Source organism: Tenrec ecaudatus, chromosome 5 (genome assembly GCF_050624435.1).
Source record: "Tenrec ecaudatus isolate mTenEca1 chromosome 5, mTenEca1.hap1, whole genome shotgun sequence".
NCBI classification, from domain to species: domain Eukaryota; kingdom Metazoa; phylum Chordata; class Mammalia; order Afrosoricida; family Tenrecidae; genus Tenrec; species Tenrec ecaudatus.
In genome coordinates this window covers 139473421-139497636 of record NC_134534.1, presented here as the reverse complement: position 1 = coordinate 139497636, position 24216 = coordinate 139473421, and the positions used below count along the sequence as shown (strand labels likewise).

General features: G+C 43.2%; 1 protein-coding gene across 1 annotated transcript in view; it reads left to right on the top strand.

Annotated features, from left to right (window-relative positions):
* SYNPR (synaptoporin) overlaps positions 1-24216 on the top strand; it is a 403239-nt gene that overhangs the window by 314027 nt on the left and 64996 nt on the right. Inside the window, exon 4 of the mRNA XM_075550739.1 lies at positions 23739-23937. Coding sequence (XP_075406854.1) covers positions 23739-23937 — 199 coding nt within the window. The remainder of the gene's footprint in view (positions 1-23738; positions 23938-24216) is intronic.

Below are 24216 nucleotides of genomic sequence, written 5' to 3'. Positions count from 1 at the left end.
CCTGTCCCTCGCAATTTGTCATATTGCCCAAGAAGGCATGAACCTTGGAATGGTAAACACCACCCAGGGAGAAAATCACATATCCAGCAGGTCAGGTTTAATTTTGTAAACTCCATTTCGTGGACATAATTGGTCACTGGACACTTCCAGGAGGATTAGTTGATATAAAATCTGTCCCTGAGATCTTCCCCAGCCCTTCCAGCCTGCACTAATCTCCTGTGCTCTCTGATCCCATAGCCCTTCCCTGTACCTCAGTTATAACCCTTAACACAGAGTCCCTGACATTGCTGCTATTTTTGTGTGTCTCATCTCCCCTCCAAGATTCCAGGCTCTCTAATGAGAAACTCAGTCCTACTTCTCCAACATCTAGGATAGCATATGTTCTACATGCTTAATAGATGCTTATAGAGAAACTGCATGATATAAATGAAAGAATTATTTTGTTGTTTTCGCTTCCATTATCGAGTGTCACTGTCTCCAGTTGCCTACAGTCTCAAACAGATGTTTTGAAAGATAATTCTAGAATCTGTGAGATTCTAGTATTTGAAAGGAATAGCGAATTTAAAGGGAATTTAGAGATGAGCCTTTTCAGAGTTTAAAGGGGCCAATGAGCAATTATACAGGGGAGGGGGATCACTAGAAATAGCCTACACCTGGTGGTGAATAGTTAAGTACTTAACTGCTAGCCCATAGGTTGGTGGTTCAACCCCACCCAGTAACTTCGGGAGAAAGTCCTGGAAATTCACTGCCATAGATTATAAACTAGTCCCCTTCCGGGAAATTGGGGTACTAGAGTCACATGGTCATGATTCATTCTTTGACTACGGCAATCAATGGGCATTGATTATGAGCTTTTCTAATTGTATCACAATCATGATCCTGCTCCACCTTCCATAATCCTGCCTGCAACTGTGATGAGTTGATCAATATCACATCATGATTTGATTATGAATTTCCTTTGTTTTCTATGCTTTATAATTTAGTACATGACGGTGAGTTCGTCTGACACCCTCATGACCTTGAGTTGATAGACTCCATCCTCCAGATGATTCCTCTCTATCTTTGCTTTGTGTTTTTCCTGTGGTTTCTATTTTTAAAATGTTTATAAACTGTAGCCTAGAAAGTCCTTTGAAGCAGTTCTACCCTGTCACATATGGTGACTATGAAGCAAAAAGTGACTCAGCACACAACAAAAATTAGTTACAGAGAGTCTGGGAGGAAGCTGGGGTAGACGCAGAATCTGTATCACTAAGAATTCTTAAATTGGAAAGTTACCAAGTGTGTTACCGGGTAGCCTAGAGAAACAAATCCATTGAAACTCGTATGTGTATAAGAGAGAGTTTTATATAAAGGATAATTGTACATTAAGAAAGCATCCCAACCCAGTCCAGTCCAAGCCCATAAGTCTGATATTAGCCAATATGTCCAATACCAGTCTATAAAGTCCTCTTTAGACTGTTGAAACACATGCAATGACGCAGAATGCAGGACAGTCACAGGCCAGTGGGTAGAAAGTCTTTGGATCCAGTGGCGTTGTAAGCATCTCATTGCTGGCAGGGGTTGCCACATGGCTCCTCTAGTTCCCAGGGAATGGGGTCTATCAGCGTAGTGCCACGTGTCTTGTCAGTTGAGTGTGAGAGCAGTGAGAGGGAAAGTCTCTTCTGCCTCCAAGGAGGAAATACAAAAGTTCCCAGAATTCCCAGAAGGCCATGCCCACACAGAGGCCTCATAGGCTATGACCTGATTGACAGAAAAGACTCCACCCCTTCACTCTTAATCCTCTCAAGTCCTAAACTGACACCAGGAAATCTCCTTTGGGTGACAACAGCGAAGAAGCCATTTATTGGAAGGCTAAGTTTATATAATCAAAAGAAAGGAACAGAAGCAGCTCAGAGTAAAAACTAAGGAAAGATTCCAGTTCATTACTTAGTTGCTATATTGGTATAAGGATGGGGTAGATGCTTGAGCTGAATAATCCTCATAACAAAATCCATAAAAGGGATCTAATTGGTCTAAGTTGTGTCCACGTCAATGCCTTGGCTAGAGCATGCTCTTTAAAGGAAGAGAGGGAATTCCCCAAAAGGAAATCAGTATATGGGAGAATGGGCATGTGGCAACTCAAAAAAAAAAGCTAATGTCCACTGTAGTCTTACCTTGGAAATAACCAAATTAGAAAACTGCTTTAGGGATGAAACTCCCCTGTTTCCTAAAGAAGAAACAATGGGGAAAGTCTTACAAAGGACTCGTTCTAACTGTGTCACAATTAAAACTATAATCACAATTCAATTTTTTAATTAGCATCACCAAGTCTTAGAAAAGACCATGGAAAATCTTAGGAAGCTTATCTTCATTAAGGAATTTGGGCTTCAAATTTTCCCAGCATTCACACTGCTCATGTATTTTCTTATCATGTCAAATTACTTAGAAAACATGTGTGTGTGTGTGTGTGTGTGTGACGATGAAAGAGAAAAAAACCTCGACTGATTTCATTAAAAAAATAAAAGACTCATTCTAAATTAGAGTTTATGACAACATTGAGCTAACGAGTTCTGTACTTTTTCTTGTAGATACCAAAAGCAGAAATATGAACAAACTGACCTTAGTTAGTGAACTAAAACTCTAGTAATTGAATTATTGTTTATTTTCCATTTTTCATTTCAATTTTTTGAAAATGGCATTTTATCACCAGATACACATTGCCCATCTCCTACCAATGAGTCAGAATTGATTTGATGACAGTGGACTTTTTTGGGCAGGTTGTGTAGCCAAATATTTGAAAAGCTATTGAAGTGTATACTTTAAAACAATGAATTTTATGGTGTATAAATTATCATTCAATACCCACTGCCATTGTGTCGATTCTCACTCAGTGTAGATTCTGGCTGCAGAGGGTTTCTGAGGCTGTAAACATGTACAGGAGCAGACAGCTAAAGAAGACTCCGAATCCATCACCATTTGTCTGAAGGAACATTTGTGGAACAATTTGTAGATTCACAGCCTTACGTAACAAGGTCAAGACACTCTTCATTGTCTAAGAACTATTACCTGCTTTCTCCTTCCCACCGCAAACTTTTCCTGGCTTGTAAATTCCTTGTGTTTCCTTCATGAATTGGCATCCTTTCTGGGCACTCACTCATCACTCAGTAGCTTCATGTTGATTCCCATTGATAGTGACCCTATAGTATCCTCCCTGTGGGATTCTCAGACTTTAAATCTTTATGGGAGTAGAAAGCCTCATCTTTCTCCCAAGGAATGGTGGGTGGGCTCAAACTGTTGCTCAGTTGAACTTTATGCACACCTTCAATCTAGCACAAACCATATTCCATGTTCATTGCCTGGGTCTATCCCCCCACGAGTGCTTAAGCAACTTGAGTAATCCACCTTGGTGATTTGAAGTCTAGCACTGCGCCTGGCACTTTGTAAACATTTGGAGATGAAAAGGTGAGTTATGCATAGCTGAGTGTATTCATCCTTTCTCAAGACAGAAAGTTAGATAAAAGAGTGTCTCCTGCTTGAAAGATTCTGTGATGTCAAGGTATCTTCTGATCATAGAAAGTGTCTTGAGCTCAAAACTTAAATACTTTTGTATGTTGGACTCAAATTACCTTTACAAATCAATACTACAAAGGATACACATTTGACTTCTCAATGTGAGGTGCTGACTCAGCCCTGAGGCATTCCTGAAGGAATAAGAAATCCTCCTTACCAAGTGAAATGTTCTTGTGGAAGTAACCATCTGTAGTGCAGGATCCAAGCACAGTTGCTTGCAAACACGTAGCCTCCGTGGTCAGTAAACCCAAGATATGGTAAGAGTTGGACCGCGAGCCTGCTGTGGTTCAGCCTTGGGACCGCTGTTGCATGCATTTTATCCCAGTAACTGACCTTCCAAAGCAAATGAACAACAAGAAAAAAATCTCCCTTGTACAAGTCAAGCACTCCCCGATTTGAAATATAGACGAAATAATCATATAGACGAAAGGAATGTGGATTTACAAAGGATTTTGCTGCACAGATTTCTTGCAGAAGTCCAAATATTTAAATTACTCATGGCACCCTAAAGATGAGGAAACATCAACAGTGAGTAAAATGAATTAAACACCCCCACCCCACTTCGTTATTTTTTATGGATCTTTCCACAACATTTCTGTAGTCCTCTCGTGTGGGGGAAGCCAGCCCCTCACAACTATATCATGGGTCCAATAGGCACAATTGTATGCTTATGATATATAAAGGCTATAGTAAAGTCATAGAGAATAAGAGAGATAGAAGAGAAGGTAAAATGAAGAACTCAGACATATTTCATGGTAGCATGCTCACCTCTTGGATGGCCCTGATCTCACCAGACCAGTCCATGCACAGCACTATCAGAGAGGGCAGGAGGAGTCTCTCTTTATTTCTGGCCAAGGCCCATATATACTTAGGGGCATGATTACAGGTAACCACACATGTCACAGGAAGGGGCTGTACAATAGGTATACACATCACAGGAAGGGGATGTATAATGGGCATAAACGTGACCAGAAGGGGAGGAGCTAGGGGTGTATACCTGATGGGTGGGGGAGGGACTAGGGTATCCATAGGTCAAGATAGGCGGCCCCTAGACTCAATATGGCAGTCTAACCTTGGTCACCCTTGAGTGGGCTTGACCTCCCTGGGCTCTCCAGGGGAAACAATCTACTATCCTTATCAGAAGGAAGTGGACCCTACTTAGGGTGGGACAGGCTATACAGTCTGATTCTGAAACCCCCAGAGAGAATAACCCCTGACTTGTTTTCATTGTGTTCCACGTGTATAGTCTTTTGCCATGTGCAGCAAGCAGCTAGGTTTGGCATCTATTTGAGGGCAACAACTTAAGGGAAATCTTCCAACCACACTCTCATATTTCTCTGCCTCAATGATGTTTGACTTAGCTGGTAACATGCCAATGGAAAATGCTTCAAAGTAACAGGATAGTGTGTTAGACTGGTTTTTCTAGAGAAACAAACCAGTGACGCTCATCTATGTACAAGAAAGAACTTTACATCAAGAAGCAAATCAACATCAAGAAGGCACCCCAGCCCAGTTGAACTCAAATTTTCAGGTCCAGTGCTGGCCAGGGCCCTCTGCAGTCTCACGTAGATACAGGCCAATAACACCAAAAGGTGAAGCTGGAAGCAGAGAGGTCGCAGACCAGTGGTGCAAAGTCAGGCGGATCCAAGGGCACTTACAGCTGTCAGCATCTGGGGACCCATGAAGGGCCGTCCCTGAAGGCAGACAGCGTCCCAGTATGGGGGAAGGTGAAGTGGCAGAGAGGAATCATCTGTGTTCCATCTTGCTCTTAGACATGAGACCACACCCCAAGGAGGTGGCATCAAGCCACCACTTGATCCACTGACTGAACTTCATCCCTAGCCAGGAGTGTCGAGTTGACATAATCTGTAGCTACCACAGATGTCAATTCCCAGACAAGGCCTTAGGGGCATTTCATGTTCCTGCTTGCCTGCTTGTGCCTTTGTCATCTAAGAGCATGCCTCCTCCAGAGAGAGGCCAACCACCCATCCTGTGCCACAGAATGACATGCATGAAGCAGAGCTAACCTGAACCCCCCTGGAGTTTGGAGGTAGTATACCAGTTAGTGTTATCATGACAATCTGAACAGATACATTCATTCATCAATACTGATCTTATAAATTGTTCATCTATCCTCATTCTTTGAAAACATTTTCTGATGCAGATAATGTTTGATTGACAAACCATATGGGCCTGTGATAGATTGTAATCATCAATAAAGCAAAAAGTTAGTCTAGCCATCTGTATTTGGAGAAGAAGAACTCTCATCTGACTGCAAACCTGATTTGCTTTAGCCATTTGTTTTGTTGAAGAACTTTCTCTCCTCCCCACTTTTGTTTCCATCTCAGCATGACATCTGTTGTTTCGGTCGCTGGTGAGAAGGTTTTACATCACTGAAAACAAACAACATAACAAGAAAACATAACCACATAGCTTATACACTTATATTTGGCAGATTAGTACGTTAATACGAGTCATTTAGTAGATGGGTGATTCCATTGCAAACTAAAATTCATGAAAGGAAGTGTGAAGTTACTTTTATAAATAAATCTAATATATGGCTCATTTTCACACCTTATAGTTACTAGACTAAATATAATAAATGAAATTCAGGCTTTCATGCAAGTGCATCTCAAACTTGAGCTTGAACTCTTGTCATTGTTCAGTGTAATCAAGTCCATGCTGACCCTCAGGGACCCTGTGTGCACGGTCCGATCCAGCGCATCCTTACAATCGTTGCTATGTTTGGACCCATTCTTGCAGTGTGTCAGATATGTCAGTCCATATCACCAATGATCTTCCTACATTTCAAAGACATATCTTAAGACAAAGACTTGGACACAAGTTGTTTATATGGGAGGTGACTCCAGAAGGTACAAAGAAAGAAGTAGAAAAGGTGAGACAGAAGGGAGAAGAGCCATGAAAGTTTGCATTAATGAGCAGACTCCTGTTGGGTAGCTAAGGCTCAACCCTGCTGGGGGTCTCTAAGAAACTGGGTGGGACACTCAGTTCAGAATCATAGGAGCAAAGGGCAGAGAGGCTGGAACATTTAACCATTGACTTCTACCCGCCAGAGTTTGCGGGCTGAATCCAAGAGTGTTCATTTCTTTATATGTCCAGTTGTGGCTATTTACAGCAGAGCAGGCTTCCTTGATGCCAGAGGGAGCCTATCAGATAGAAGAAAATAACAGATGGTGGGAGCTTTATCAGCATCTGCTGTAGCTACTTGAACTCTGGTGGACCAAAGGAATATGGTGGAGAGTACTACCTGTCTCTGCTACCAGAACCAACCAGCAGTTATTGTCAAGTCAATTCCAACACATGGCAACCCAATGTGTGTCAAGTAGAACTGTTCCATTGGCTTCGCAATGGCTGATTTATTTTAAGTGGATTGCCAGGCCTTTCTTCCAAGGGCCTGTTGAGTAGACACAGGTCTCCATCCTTTCAGTTAGCCGCTGAGCATGTTAACCATTTGCACCACCCAGGAGCCCCACTACAAGAGTACAACTGTTTCTCTCATCAGTTACAATAAGAGTTTGTATTTACTGAGTACTTACTATGTGCCAGACACTATGCCAAGCTGCTTAAAGGCACTATCTCACTTAATCTCACAACTACCCAGTGAGGTGTAGTGTAACTGTAATGCTATATCGATTGGGAATTTGAGATTCAGAATTTCGGGGAATTTTCCAAGGTGACACCGCAAATAAATGGTGATGTTTTGAAGATGGGCAGCCTGACCCTAAAGCCATGGTCTAAGCTACCATTTCACTAATGAAGAGCAAGGTACATGGAACCAGTGCACTGGTCCTTCAAAGACAGAGGAGATGATGAGGTATGTAATCCTCAGGGGGACTCCATGAGCAAACCAATCTGAACAGTTCTTTAACATTGAGTGTCAAGTGCAGAAAAAGAAATTAGCCCATGTGTTCTACTCCCATGAAGAGTTACAGCTTCCATACTCACAGGGGCGGCATTCCCCTGTCCTACAGGGTCACTAAGAGTCGGCTTCCACTAGATGACAGTGAGTGGAGTGTTTGGAATTGAGAAAGAGGGAGGTGGAAGGGCACTCTGATTTGGTGTGCATTCAACCAAATATCCACACTGGAGTTGTACACAGAAAGGTATATATAATATTTTATATTATATATAAAATTATATATTAAAAAGCTCCTATGCTTTTTTATTCAACAAATATGTATTAAGCATCTACTTTGTGTTCGACATCGATGATCCAGACATGGAAAGCCGCAGATGGGATCTGCTAGGGAAGAGACGCATCCAGTAAGTATGTGTTGTCGGTTTCCGTCTTCTAGTATTGCAACTCTTCAGAATCCATTCAGTGAGATTCACCTAGAGTTTATTTTCTCTCACCATCATCTGCCCCCTCACCCCAGCCCCACCCCCTCACACACACACACACACACACACACACACACACTCAATGGACTAAACTGACCAATTTGAGTATCCATTCCTTTGGTCTCAATGATTGAGGGGGGTGATCATATGACCTAATTTGGAATTTTTCTATTGAAACCAGATGGGAAGTTGATCCCCCGATGACCAGAACTATTGAGTTGAAAGTATGTGGGTAGAGAGTGCCCTCTATGGAGACATAGAATGAAACCAACTATCTGATGGAGAGGAATGAAGTGCAGTCTGTCAACTGTTTGAGCTGCTAGACTGCTTTGAGAGGAAAGAAATCAATCTTCTCTCCAGTTTTCCAAATCTCTCTAGCTGCAGAGAAGAAAGGAAGATGATTGGATTAACTTTTTTTTTCTTTTAGCGTGACTGCTTACATGTCTTGAAACCTTGACCAACCTAAGATGGAATTACAACCTATTCAATCCGTAGGCACCAGAATGCACCACTCCTAACCTTGGCCTGAGTCCTCACAGGCAGACTCCCCGGTAGAACTCTGGAATATTGCACAGACCTCAGATAGAATTCTAAACTTTGGATTCATTTTTCCTTATTTGGAAGAGCTAAATCTCTTGAGTACTGAATCCAAGTTATGATTTTCCTTTTATGAATCCAAGTTATGATTTTTCCTTTTATAAAACACTTCCTCTTCCCACACATTCTCCTAACCCACTTTTTTTCATGTTCCTTGGCTTGACATACAGGCTATGAATGTTGGCACTGGTTGGCCATATGTGAATCACAAGATTTAGGAGCTCGGATACGCTAAACATAGAAACTCAAAGCTAAAAGTACTTTCAGAATAGAATGCACTGGAATCATGCAACATATCCAACATCCTGGGATTGAAAATCTACTGTCTCAAGGAGGTATTTAGAAAGGGAAAAAAAAAACTGAAGCTATAGTAAAAGGTAGCAGCAAAGAGAGGGTAAATAGAGGAAAGAAGAAATGGATTTTTATCAAAACCAAAATATGAGGTGTCATTGGCTATATCTGCAGCCAAAGTCTGTTCAAGACAAAGAGCTGTGTGTGCCTTCTTCTTTCACAGAGATGAATATGCCAGTCACTTGTAAAGACATTCCTTTAAGTCAATCGAGTCCATTCATATTTTTATGCACTTGCTTTGTGCTAGACCTTGCCCCCATGTGCTCTCCTATTGTCACCCAGTAGATGCCTTCTCATAGAGGAGAATGCCCCATAGGGCAGAGAGCATTGGAGGAAAATGCTACTCCAAGCCCAACTTCCTGAAAAAGGGCAGACCTACAGGACTGGCAGAGGTGAGAGAAAGCTCCAAGGTGTGGAACGGCAGCCATTCTGAAAGGTCACCTTTTAGCCCAATGGCAGATTGGCTCATAAATAAGAACGTCACCTGTGAGAATTGCACTTCTCTAAATAATCATCTAAATGAAATAAAATTGTAAGCATTTTCCTAAACCAAAGTTAAGCAAGTCTGATGTGTGTTTGTGTGTGTGCGGGGGGGGGGGGGGGGGTGAAGTGTTATTGGGAATTTACATTAATGGAAGCAGAACAACCAGAATGCATATAGTGAGAATTTGGCACAGTGTGAAAAATGCAGCCAGTGTTACTGAGTAATGTGCATAGAAATGGTTAAATGAGCATCTAATTTGCTATGTGGACTTTCACCAAAACCCAACAAAATATTTTCAAGTGGTTGAGAATTGTGAGATTTTGATTTATATAAATTGTGTCTATGAAATCAAAACTGAGAAATAGAATATACACAGGCATGTGATCCGTTGACTGTTCCAGCAATGGTTACGGGGCTTTTGGACATCCACCATTTATTCATGAAAATGAGAATGAAAAATGAGAAATAGCATCTTTAAAAAATTAAATGTTACAATTTTAATTGACTATAATTGTATTATATTCTCAAACATTTATTTTTAAGTATGATCATGATACTTGTTCATTAAAGAGTGAAGTAGAGTTCTATATTTCTATTTAGTTTAATTTTCTTTTTTAATTAAGAGATCATTTTATTGGGGGGTCTTATAGCTTTTATAACAATCCATACATCAATTGTATCAAGCATATTTATACATATGTTGCCATCATTAGTTTCTAAACATTTACTTTCTAGTTGAGCCCTTGGTATCAGCTCCTCTTTTTTCCCTCCCTCTCCATCCCACCCTGGTGACCCCTTGATAAATTATTATTATTTTCATATCTTACACAGACCACTGTTTCCCTCACTCCACGGTTTCTATTGCTCATCCCCTTGGGGTATGGGGTGTGGTTATCTGTCAATCATTGTGATTCTTTCCCCATTCCTCCCCTCTTCTCGAAACCTTCCCCCTACCCTCCTGGTATCGCTACTTCCATTCCTGTTCCTGGATTCCATGTTTCATGAGCTCTTATCTCTTATCTGCACCTGTGTACATGCTCCAGTCTAGTCCTCAGGACTAGGGTCATGATAGTGGGTAGGGGGGGTAGTTTAAGGAAGCCTCAAGGAACCAGTGAATATTGTGTCTCATCAGGGCTATACTGCACCCTGGTTGACACATCCCTTCCTTGTGACCCTTCTGTGAGTGGAAGTCCCATTGTCTACAGATGAGTTTTGGGTCTCTGCTCCAAGCCCCTTCATTCTCAACCATATGGTGTTTGTTTGTTTGTGGTCTTCTGACACCTCATGATCACACAGGCTGGTGTGCTTCTTCCATGTGGGCTTGTTGTTGCTTCTCTGCTAGATGGCCGCTTGTTTACCTTTAAGCCTTTAAGACCCCAGATGCTATAGCTTTTAATAGTCTCACACCATCCACTTGCTTCACCACCCATTTTGCAGCCATTTGCTTATGCACCCATTTTGTCTTCAGCAATCATACTGGGAGGGTGAGTATCACAGAATGCCAGATTGTTAGAACAAAGTGTTCTTGTGTTGAGGCAGGGCTTGAGCAGAGGCCCAACGTCCATCCACTACCTCAGTGTACTGCCATATACCTCTATAAGAAATAGTATCTTGATATTATTAATGTAGTGCGGATGATATGGACCTGCTAGAAGTGGCTCCTAAGATGTACTTTGAATTCTGATCTAGAATTTTCAGAAATACTAAACATTTCTAAGAAGTTAGACAAAGTAATTTAATATTAAGTTATCTATAAGATGTATAGGTAGAATCTGTTTACATAACTTAGGTCTTGATTTTTTTCATCATCAAAGGTAGAAACTGAATTTCATTTCTATTGTCACCCATGTAACCATCCTGTGAATCAAGAGGAAAGGAGGTGTTTTGTTTGTCTTTGTTTTGTTTGGGATCTTTCCAATGATTAAATAAACTTTTTTCTTTCTAAAAAACCTTTTTCTTTCTTCTCTTATGAATAATTGGTGTCAGTGAACTCATTAAAAACTCCAATGTTTTTCCAATCAGATCCTTGCTAAAGAATTTATAAAATGCCTTCTCCTGAGCAGAGTCCAATTGAGGGGATTATGTAGGGACAGTTCAATGTTCAGGATACTTGGTTAGATTTACAAAAAGTGGTTGAGCTATATCTAGTGGAAAACGGCCTAGAACCACAGATATGTAGACTTTTGAGTGGGGGAAAGAAGGAAGCCATCTCACTTCTTCTCGTGGCTAACTTGAAGGACTCAAAGCAAGATTCATCTTCTATGTTTTATGTGGCCCATGGGAAGGTGACACTGGCTTCAAAGTTTCTAAGTCATCCGTGAAGACTTCTACTCTAGGCAATATGTAGGGCAGCTGTGAGAGTCTCTAGGTTAATGTACTCAAACTACATGAAGCAGGAGGACATCTCCCCCAAGATAGTTTTCCAAAACATGCTTTTGCTGCAAGGTAGAGATTTCTCTTCTAAAAGACATCCTGTGTGTCGCAGTATAGAGCCACATACCCCACCTACCCAACCACAGCCTATACATAAAGATCACTGGGCATCCAATTAAGAAGCAAGTTGGTTATGTGATGAAACAGCTGTAGTGACATGTCTTTGGCAGTCGCAGTCAATGATCTGGCCAATTGATTTTTCAGCCAACTTATGTTTTAAAACTTAGGTTTATCATCTACCAACTTGCACAGCATCTGCACTGTTGGTGTCAAGGGCACTGACTTAGGACAGTCCCTGGGAATAGCCACATAGACTTCCAGTCAGCCAATTAAAGCCTAAAGCATGCCTGGGAGAGAATCTCTCAGACAAGCCAGTTTTGTGACCATACAGTTTCCCTCGATAGTCAGCCCCGGTTTCCTGGCAGGGAGGGGGTGCTAGTTTAAAGGCCCCAAAGAGCAGTGGAGAGTCAGGTTCTAGGAAGAGAAAGAAAGTAGTGGATGTGCTAACAGTAACCAGTGGGAACGATCCCGTGAGACAGGCTTTGTGGGTCACGGGGAGGCATCTGGATGGGGTCCTGTGGACCAGGGGTAGCATTGGGAGGGATAACAAGCAAGGCTTGTTGAAAAGACTTGTTTGAAAAGGCTTCTGGTTACTGTGTGGAAAGTGGATTCTTACATGTCATGTTGCAAGTGCATCCAGGAAATAGGGTGATTAATCCCCTGGTGGCTGGCGAAGTTCCAGAAACACGGTGCCATTAGAGTTGCTGACAAGGAAGGGCTCTTTTTCTACCCAAGCTGAGAAATGTATTGCACAAACTGTTCCTAGTTAACTACAAAAAAAAATCATGTTTATTTGTGGCTTAGATTTCCCCCAAACCCATCAAAAAGGACTTTTATATAACTGAGGAAGTGGGAAGCTGCTTACAGTTCCATAGCCTTTGAGGGCAGCAGCTTTGCCGTATCTTCAAGGAGATTGCGCTTTGTTCTATATAGCAAAGGGTCCCTGCTTGTTTCCTTACCGTGTGTCCTACCTAGCAGGAGTCTGGAAAGCTTCCTTAGTTTGAGTCTTTGGTGTCGCCAGTTGCTCTGTGAAGATGCAATGACAGTGAGCAACGACAGAAACAGGCAGACAACTGCTTGATTTGGCAGCTTTGGGACACAGCGTCTCTGGACGTATTGATGGAGCATGCTATGGTGCCTGGTTTTGAGATCTCCTTTTGGAAAGCATTTGGGATTTTAATAAGCAACTTCAGCGATTAGACTTCCGCCTCAAACTTTGGACTGTTTAGACCCTTTTCGGTTTTCAAACGAAGAGTACCCACAGCCACCGATTTACAGGCAAGCACTGCAGTCAGGTGCGGTGCGTTCATTGCATTGTCTCATGTGAGCCTCAGAGAAACCGCACCAAGGGATCTACTGCTTTTACTTTCCCATTCTGCAGATGAGAAAGCTGAGGCACAGAAAGGGACAAGATGCCTCTGTGGGCACAAAGCTGGTGTTGGTGGAGACGCTTCAGGTTGTCTTTCAATTAGGAGCAAACTAGTTTAGCATGTAGTGGTCTTTTGGACACAAAATGCCAGGAAGTGGCATCTCTGTGATGGAACTAGACTTCTCGTTGCTGCCCTAAGGTCTGAGAGTCAGGACTGGATCCAGGGAAAGACTGCCACTAGTTTGATTGATGGTGGACAACATGGGAGGGCTCAGTAACGGGTCAGGTTACATAGCATCCTGTTTATTGATGGTGGACAACATGGGAGGGCTCAGTAACGGGTCAGGTTACATCACATCCTGACAGTCTAACGGGGTTCCAAACACTAAGGGTCATCATGCTGTTGCTCCAGTGCTGAAAATAAGAAGCTGGTTTCTAGCAGTTTCGTTCAGGCTCTTTCATGGTCCCAGTTTGTCCACATCGGGACAAAGGTGGCGACTCTCACATTCTGATCCTAGACATGCAAAGCACCACCGCCTCTTTAGCAGGGGCTTTGGGTCAGTACGGGAACCCTGCCGTCACAGTGGCTGTGCATCGGACTGCTACCCGCAAAGTCAGCGGTTCAAAACCAGCAGCCACTCCACAGGAGCAAGATGGAGCTTTCTACCCCCGTAACGACGTATAGTCTCAGAAACTCATAGGGCCTGTCCTATAGGGTCACTATGCGTTGGCATCAACTTGATGGCAGAGGGTTTTTGTCAGTACAAATAAAATGGCTTAAAAGCTATAAAGATTCTGAGAATCCCCATTTTTAATTGTAGAATACAGGGCGAAGAGGCCTAGTTAATTAGTAATACTGTATCAATAGGATTTAACAATAATAACAAGTGTAACACCTTCATGCAGCCAAAGGAAGAAAGAAGACGAAACAGACTATCTACATTCAAGGTGTACAGAGCAAAACTGGTCCATCAGGTTTTCCTGGCCGTGCCCTTTCCAAAGGAGATCCCAGACCTTTCCCACGAAGCATCTCTGGATGGGTTTGAACTTCCACCCCTCAGTTAGAAGCTCAGAACTTAGCTATTTATACTACCTAGTAGGTGCTCCAAGATGTTACTGTCAGGAGAAATCCTGTTCAGGGAGGGGGGAGGGGAAGCAGCTGGGAACTCACTGGACCTCCCTCCTCTGCAGTGGTCCCCCACCCCCTATAAACGTAAAACTTGAGGTAGTTAGTTCATTGTGCCAACCTGGCTGATAAACAAACACATGTGGGGTTAATTGAAGGACAGAGAGATAAATGGCTCAGTGAGCCTCGCCTTTCTAGTTCTCAGGTCTCTTGCTTTCTGATGGTCGGGCCAGGTGCAGCTGCTTTAACCAGTTCCCTGCTTCAGCTGGCAAGGCTCACTTCCTGCAAGACATCCCCAAGGAGAAGCCATATGGACCCACCCCGATGCAGCCCTGGGTGCTGGCGCACCTGTGGTGGAGACCCCTATCAGTGCTGAGATGCTTATACATTCACTGACTTGGCTTTCCTCCTGAAGAAGGCATCATTGTGTCTGATTTATGAGATGGAAGAAGACTATATGGATTTGGTGTTGGACATATGGGTTAAGGTTGGACTTGTGGGCTTGGGCAGCACTGTTGGGATGTTTTCTTGATGTGCATCTAACCTTTATATAAAACTCTCTGTTATACATGAGTTTCTATGGATTTGTTTCTCTAAAGTGCCCAGACTAATACAAACTACTCTTAAAAAACCTATACTAACATTTTAAAAATGTCTTCATCATATGATTAGAGAGATAAAGCTAATAATAGAAACTATTTTGAATTTTCCCATGCTGCTAATTCTAGGAATGGAACTATAAGGGACATTTTATGTTCTTCCTTTAAAAAATTCAGTATTGACTTGATTTTTTATGAATACCTTGAGTTGAGTGAATTAATGATTTCAATCCATGTGACCTAAATTCTAAAGAAAAGGTCAACTCAAACAGATGTCTGCTACCCACCCCCAGGTTAGATTTTGAGTGGCTTCCATACCTATGAGGTAGCACCTTGCAATTGCTTATTCGGGACACATGTTTACACCATCCAAATAAAATGGGTAGATAAACGGGGATCAGCCAGACACATAAGACTTGAAAAATATTCCTGGAGCATTGTCTGGTATTGTCACCTGCTTGGGCAGATTACCGCAGTTCTGAGAAGGCATACCAGAGAGGGGGAAAGAGTTTCCCAGGAAATTGTAGAGCCTAATCTCACTACCTATTTAATTTGGCAAGGTAGTGGCAGCCTGAATTTTTTATGACTCAAAATTCTATTTGGAGAAACTAGAATTAATAAATCATAACTTCGTAAGCAAAGCAGTCCGTATGTGCAAGCCATTGTAGAGGTTGAATAGAATTTATGGACTTTCCCTTCTGTAGTTCCAGGCCATCTCAGCCTGGCCTCCAGCAGCCCTTTTCCTATGAGCCATCTTGGAGTCGACCTTTCTGTAACAAAGTGTCTGTCCACATACTCGTGTGGGGGTAAGGTTTCAAAAGATGCTTCTTTACAGCATGCTGCACTTCCCATAAATTGCATGACTTCCTGTGCATTAAGATGGGAGCCATGTGCTCAGGGATCAGTGTGGATGGGGGAGCAGTAATTTTCCAGCCTTGTCCCCCTGTGTCTGAAGACAATTAATTGTATAGAAAAGAGTATTGTTTGCAGTAACCTTGATTGCTTTTCCAATCCATCACTCAGTTCCCTCTGCTCAATGTTTATTATTCATTTTCTTCTTTAAAAAAATTTTTCTCCAGCAGTACAGTGACAAAGACAAAAAGCAATAGAACATATTTCCTATGAAGAAAAAAAATGTTGATACTTTTAATACATAAGCATAGAGGAGAGAAAATGTCATAATTATGTTTGAGAGCAAAGGATAGCATTTTATCTTTTGCTTAGGGTTTCTTCCTTTCACTTTTGAAAAGAAAAAAATATTAGTGGATACATTCTCCTGTAGCAAGCCTTGCAGATGAAGGTTTTTTGGTTTTCTTTTTGTTGTTGTTTGGGTTTTTGATCAACCAAGGTTAACACAGAAATGTCTGGGGAAATGATTCTGACGGCCTGACCAAGGCCATTTACCTGGAGGTCAGAAAGCTGGCAGTCGCCTTCATGGTCTGGCAGAAGGGAATGCAGGTGCCACCTTCATGTCCCCTGCTCTTCCTAGGGACAAGGGACAACATCGGAATTTGGAGGCTGCTGGCGTACCGGGCATGTTTGTATACATCGTCTTGCTTTGATGTTGCACAGAGCCCAGTAATTGCCGTTATTAGAAACAAAGGCAGCCCTAGTACCAGGGTCCCGCGCTCGCGCTGCAGTCAGTGAACCCAGCAGCTCAGATCCATCCACTCTGTTCTCCTTTGTGGAGGAAAAGACCGAAAACCCATTTCCTACTGGAGCACCTAAGTCTAGTGGCTAGAGCCTCCCCTCAGTCTCCTCCTTACAGAAATCTGCCTGAGATCTGCTCTCAATGCCCAGCCTGATTGCTCCTGCCTTTCCCACCCTAAATAAACCCGAGAACTGGGACTCTAGGAAGTCACACTCTTTCCCTCAATTTTGAACGTAGGGTAAAAATATGCCCAGTGAAGTGTTGGTGGCATGAAGGAAAAGGGAGTTACAATCAATGTGTGAGTCTCTAGATATCATTTGCAATCAGCCAGGAGTCAGGGAAAGGAGCTCTGCTAAGTACAGAACTGCTGACATCAAGATGCATAGTTCAAATTCACCAGTTGCTCCATGAGAGGAAGAGGAGATTGTCTACTCCTATAAAGATTTACAGTATTAAAAATATATATATTTGCAGCCTTGGAAACCCCATAAAGGGTTGCCATAAGTTGGAATCGACTTGATAGGAGCGGGGTTTGGGCTTGGGTTTGTCCTTTTTCATCACCCAGGGAAGCCATGGAATAAACAGTCAGGCTCCCCATACCATGCCCCCAGTGAAAATTGTCTTTGCGTGGAAAGGCAGTGAGGTGGCCACAGAGGCCATCGGAAAGCCACAGTCCTGTGACAGGTCTGTGAATATGCAAGTCACTGTGATTGATAGCATTCTCCCTTTTCTTCATAAAGGAGGCTGAGAGTCAGAACGGTGGGATCAGGAAGGCTGTTTGAAGACACTTCCTCAACAAGTCACGTACCCACTCTGCCCCTCACCTTCTTTACTCATAAACTAAGGGTAATAGTAGGAAGAAGAAGCCTGCAGATATGCTCCAGAAAATCAATTGCTGAAAACGCTTGGACTCTGGTGGCGCAAGCTGCGGCGGTTCATGGCCATGGCCATGGGCAGGACTGGGCAGTGTTTCCCGCTGTCGTGCACGGGCTCACCAAGAGTCGGTGGTCAATTCCATGGGAGCTATCGACACTACCAGTGAGTCTGGGTAAGCCGAGCAAGTAGGGCTTTAGATGATGTGCATGTGTCAGTATGTGAACATACACATAAACACACTTATCACCACATACGCAAGCCCAGGGCTAGCAAAAGAAAAGTCCATCTAAAATATTTTTTATTCTAAAAGTATTTTTAAAACAGACAGATGCCAATATTTCATATTTGGAAGAAAGAAGTGGGATAAAATGAAGAGGATTAACACTCCTGTCACCTGGTTAAAAACAGGATTGAAACAGGGCTCTGGAAAAGGATTCAGTAAAGAGGAAACGTGCCCAGCACCACAATCCTCCAGGTGCCTGCTGCTCTCCCCTCAGCCCCTTGGACTCCAGCTGTCACAAACTCCGTGACAGCTGCTTGCTCCCATCACCCTCAATATAGCCCGCATGGGCTCGCAGCCAGGGAATCATATGTCATGACCCCCTTGCACAGAGCTTCCGGATTATTAACAGGCTTAGCCCCGTTTTCTTCCTCACCTGCAGAAAGAAATCATTGAGAATTCCAGAAGTGCGTTCACCAGATGCCCAATATTGTACGTTGTCGCTTGAAGGTGAATCTGTGGTGTACTTTACCAACATCTCACTTGCACTGTGGTGGTCACCGTTTCAGTACATGCTGTGACCCCACTTACTTACCCTCTGCTGTCCAGGCGTTTCTGACCCCTAGTGACCCTGTAGAACCGGGTCGAGTGATGCCTTTGGCTTTCTGAGGCTGTACATCTTTAAGGGGACAGAAAGCCTCGTTTTTTCTTGGGAGGCGTGACTGGGAGATATGACCATTCGGTTACCATCAACCCGACAGGTAGCCAGGGCTCCAGTACTTGTTGTCAGCAACTTTGTCCTCTGCTTACACCCGAGGTAGCTGTTAGAGGAGCTCATGCAGAAACGACAAAGCTTTTCAGGACTTTTGTCTTGGTCAGTCTCCCAGCTTCAGCTCTGCCATCCCCGGCTACCTCGTACATCTTTCTCACGTACTTAGTTCTCCTTGGCAACAGAAGGAAAACTGGCTTAGAATCTTACTCTGCTAACTCTTTGTTTAAGACTCCTATCACATTAAAGAAGTCCTGATAATGCATTGGTTACACACTTAGCTGCTAATGGAAAGGTCGCCAGTTTGAACTTACCAGCTGTTCTGAGCAGGCGAAAGGCAGTCTGCTTCCATAACGATTTGCAGCCTGGAAACCCTGCGGGGCAGTTTTAATCTTTCCTATGAGTAAGGGTTTCGGAGAGTCAGAAGGGGTACTAGCAGATGAGATGGCATAGGAAAGCTGGAATGGTCCATTTGATTATTATTTAATCATTTATTGGGGGCTCATACAACTCATCACAATCCATACATCCATCCATTGTGTCAAGCACATTTGTACATTTGTTGCCCTCATCATTCTCTAAACATTTGCTTTCTACTTGAGCCCTTGGAATCAACTCCTCATTTCCCCCTCCTTCCCCACCCACCCTCCCTCATGAACCCTTGATAATTTATAAATTATGATTATTATTTTGTCATGTCTTTCACTGTCTGACATCTCCCTTCACCTACTTTTTTTGTTGTCTGTCCTCCAGGGAGGAGGTTTTATGTAGATCCTCATTATCAGTTCCCCCTTTCCACCCCACCTTCCCTCTACCCTCCAGGCATCACCACTCTCACTACTGGTCCTGAGGGGTTCATCTGTCCTGGATTCCCTGTGTTTCCAGTTCCTATCTGTAGCAGTGTTCATGCTCTGGTCTAGTCGGATTTGTAAGGTAGAAAGGGATCATGATAGTGTGTGTGTGGCGGGGGGGGGGGGGAATCATTAAAGAACTAGAGGAAAGTTTGATGTTTCATTGTTGCTACCCTGTACTCTGACTGACTCCTCCCCTTCCCATCACCCTACTGTAAGGGGATGTCCAGTTGTGGAAAGTTCACTTTTACATGACCATTCTGGTAGAAATGTACGGGTGCTTTAACTTTTAAGCAGGGAGATAGAGATTGCAGTAGCTGCAGGTTCTCCTGGGCCTTCATCCTATGACTCATCTCTGCCATCTGTTAGACCATGACCTTGGACCAGCTCATTGTCTCCCCCGGGCCGCAGTGTCTTCATCTGTAAAGTGGTGATAGTAATCATATCTACCTAAGACAGTTATGAGGGACATTGAATGAAAGAGCAAGGGAAATAAGCCAATACAATACCGGAAGTGGCAACATGGTGGTGGTTGTCATTATAAAAAGTTTTATCAATGAAGCAGCATTGACATACCTTCTTCCAATTCCCTGAAGGCACAGTTACATTTACTGTGTCCCCAGGCCTCATAAACAGGCCTACAAATGATGGGCAATGAGCAGTATCTTTGGTTTAATTGAAGAGGTGTGTGTGTTTGTTTTCATTTTTATTTTGGTGAGAGTTACGCACCATTGTAATAAGCGTGTACATGTACAGGTGAGTGGCATGGATCCATTTTCCATGTGGTGCTCACATTCTCCATCTCTGGCTCCAAATTCTCCACCGCCATTTTCTTAAACATTCCTCTAAGCGTCCTATCCATCCTCCTGAGTTGCCACTGTCAGTTTGGACTCAGAAGAGCATAGTATGCAAAGCAGCTGTAAACTGAGCAGTGAAACATTTTTTAAGTCATACACACAGTAATGGAGGTCTTGCTAGACTCCGCACAGGAAATCTCAATGAAATTCAGTGATGATTTAATTGGGTCAGGCAGCCAAGGAGGGAATTATACCCTGGAAACCAATAAATTGAATTTGGTCCCTTTTTGCAGCCTCAGCAATTGCTCCCTGATGGCTTTCTCCAAAGATCAAAGGTGAATCCAGTGGGGCTTACAGACTCCACTCACACAGCAGCCAGAGGGAGTGCGCTGTGTCCTCGCCTAGCTGCAGATGCATGATAGCTGCTTCCCGAGTTATTACAGCTGCTAAACCCCTGCTGCCTGTAGAAATGCTCCCCTTCAAAAATGTATATAGGAATGTATACATATGTGTGTATGTATACATAATAGCTTGTTGCCTAAGGGGATTTGTACTTTAATAGGAATATATAGGCTGTGTCAGCATAGGGCATCTGGCATGCTTCATGATATGCATTTTTATACTCGAAGACTATTAAAAATCAACATGCCCTTCCTTCAGAAATGACCTCTTCCCCTCTTCCAAGGGAAAGCAACAGGATTAGAATGTCACTTCACACACACACACACACACACACACACACACACACACACACACACACACCCTCTTTCTCTTGATTTCAGCGCAGGGTGGCTGGTGGACTAAAGGCTGCACTGGGGATCATTGGTATTGATCATCACAGCAGATTATTGAGTGAATTATTTTGCCTTGTTCCAATAAACACAGTGAGCAATTCCATTAAGTCAACACACTGAGTTCGCAATGGAGAATACCCAGTGCTGTATTCTGTTGGTTGCACAGAAAGGAAAATTAATTGTTTTAGACCGGCCGCCCCGCCCCTCCCCCACCAGCTTCCATCGCACAAAGATTGCAGACACAGTCTGTGCATGTCTGATGTGCCGGGACAGGACATCTCTGGAAGTCCGCATTGGTGCCTACAAAGTGGCCGTGACTGGCTCTAGATTGTTGCTAATGGTGATATGACCCTGCCAGCTGCTTTCATTGTGCATGGCCACCGATTATAAGAACACTTTCCAAGTTGACTTAATCTGGTCCCCAAGTTCTGGCCCTGGGGCACCACCCATGGCTCCTTCTCCATCTCATCTTGCACTACTCGCCCCTTGCCTGCTACACTCCAGGCTCACAAGCCTCATTTCTAATCCACCCATGTGGTGCACGTCGGGCTTGTCTGGAGCAATGGGTTTGTTCTTTGTTTGGATTGGTTTGGTTTTGGAGATCTGACCATGTAGTCTATTTTGATTCAGTGCTCACTGTGTGTGAGCCCCATCAGGTTTCAGTGGCTGTGGTTTTCAGAAGTAGATTCCAGGCCTTTCTTCCTCTGAGGTACTTCTGAGAGTTCTCAGATCTCGAGCCCTTTGATGCACAACCAAGCACACTAAGAATTTGCACCATCCACGGACTGCATGTTCTGGAATATCTTTAAACCCATTTTTAAAAGCATGGATCCCTAGTGATTCTGATGCTGGTAAAACATTGGATTCACATTGAGAAAACATGCACCCTGGTTAATGTTTTCATCATTTTAATAAGAGCAGGTTGATAAAGAGGTTTTTTTTTAAAAAATCAAGCTCTGGCCTTAGATAAAAATTGCAATCCATGGCCCAACATTTACTAGCTATATCGCTTAGAACAAATTACTTAATCTCTCTGTGGTCTTAAGGGTAAAGGGAGGTGGGTAATAAAAATGCCTACACCATCGGTTTGTGGTGAGCATCACATGAAATAATGCATATAAAACACATAGCACCATGTCTTGCAATCGGGCATGCTCTTATATGTATGGCCCTACTATTATTGTTGTTTTACTATTATTGTTATGAATCTTATTTACAAAAGTCTGTGCCAAATGAGTCTATGTTGAAGATAACCAGTTTGCTTAGGCAGCAGATACTTCCTGAGCAAAAGCTGGGAGCTTACCATAGGTCTGTCAGTGGTTGTGGAATCCCTGCTTCCTCTGTAGATACTTTTCTACATGGTACTTTGTTGACATGTATGGGCCACATTCAAGTCTGCTTTCCAGTGCTTTCTTCATCCCCCAGGAATAGCTGAGTCCTTCTGAAGAAGAATTTGGCTACTTCAGTAATTACAATTCTCTGCTTAGTCCTCATTCACGCCATGAACTACTATGGTGATCATAACACGTGTTCCTTAAGTGTCATCTACTGAACAGAAAGTATTGTCCAAACATCTGCATTTTCTCTAGCACCTAAGAAATGTGACTAGATGCTTCTTCATAGAACTTACTCTGTAAGATAGAAGGTCCTAAGTGCAAGCAAATGAGGAACTATCAATCTTCCTACAGAATTAGGATTCTTTTTTTTATCATTTTATTGGGGGGTGGACAACTCTGATCATAAGCCATACATACGTCCGTTATGTCAAGCACATCTGTACTTTTGTTGCCCTCATGAGGGAGGGATAAAAATGAGGAGCTGACCCCAAGGGCTCAAGTCGGAAGCAAATGTTTTCAGAATTGGGATTCTTAATCCATGTGTTTAAGTCATGTGTACTGAAGAGGGAAAATATCTCAGGCATGCAGATTCAGAGAGCAGCAATCCCAGGTCCCAACTGTATGAAGAGTTCATTGTCAAGTTGATAGAACAAGGAAAAGGCAAGCAATCTAATACACAACTAAGGTAGTCGGGGATGGTGCTGAGTGCTCTGGATGTCATTAAAGAGGGTGATATGATTGAAAATGCCCATGAGAAAAGATTTACCTTAGATTAGTAGCCAAGGGACAAAAAAATCAAGCTCTGGCATTAGATAAAAATTGCAATGCATGGCCCAACATTTACTAGCTATATCGCTTAGAACAAATTACTTAATCTCTCTGTGGTCTTAAGGGTAAAGGGAGGTGGGTAATAAAAATGCCTACAGCATCGGTTCTCATCCCGAGGAGATGAGAATTGGCAAGATACCTGGAAGCCAAGAAGGAACTAACCATGGAAAATGAAGGCAGAGTGTTGGTGGGAAAGGGAACAGTCGGTGACTATGACAACAGTCATAAATGAGCAACAGGATGGAGGTCCACACGATTGGAAAAGGTGCCAAAAGAGATAGTGGGCGGTGAAGAGGCTGGAGACACCGACAAGGGCCTACGAGTAAAGCCATGTTGCCCCTGGAAAGGGACTGGTGGACTTTTATCCCAGGCACAGTGGGAAAGTCCTGGGGCGGTAAGCAGAGATATACTGTACTCTAACTCATAATCATTCCACGCTCCCTTTTCTTCCCCTGTGATGTCTCTCCAGAGTGAATAGGGATCCTTAACACAATTGAACAAAGTGTCCCTGCAGTAATTTTCGCATCTGCCACTGATGTCTCTATCGTGTTCTGAACTTCAATGCTTAGGTTTGCTCTGAGACCCCCAAATCACAGCTCAATGTGCTTTGAAAGATGTAGACACGTGACTCTGATTTCCACTCCAGAGCGCATTAAAGCATGTCTTCTTGAATCCTGGGGTTTAGGTTGCACCAGGTGACTTTTGAAGTGCCGACCTGCGAGGGGAAGGAGCGACAGAAGCTGGCCTTGGTCGGGGACTTCTCATCTTCGGCTGAATTCTTCGTCACCGTCGCTGTCTTCGCCTTCCTCTACTCATTGGCCGCCACCGTTGTCTACATTTTCTTCCAGAACAAGTACCGGGAGAACAACAGGGGCCCACTCATCGTAAGTGGTTTTCCTGATGAAATAACTTTTTCCTATTCCTTCGAGTTCCTTTTCTATTCTGGTGCACGAAGGGCTTTGGAGGTACCTGAGCCCTCGGGCAGGTATTTTAAAAGTAATCAAATTCTTTGTCATCCAACTCTCTTGGATTTACAACAAAAACATGATGTCTATCATTCTTTTGTGCCACGGTGTTGGGAAAGTATTACAAACCTTGCCAGAAACCACTCTCAAACAAATGGCAGGGAATCTCATGAGATGAAGCAGAGACGAGTACGGTTT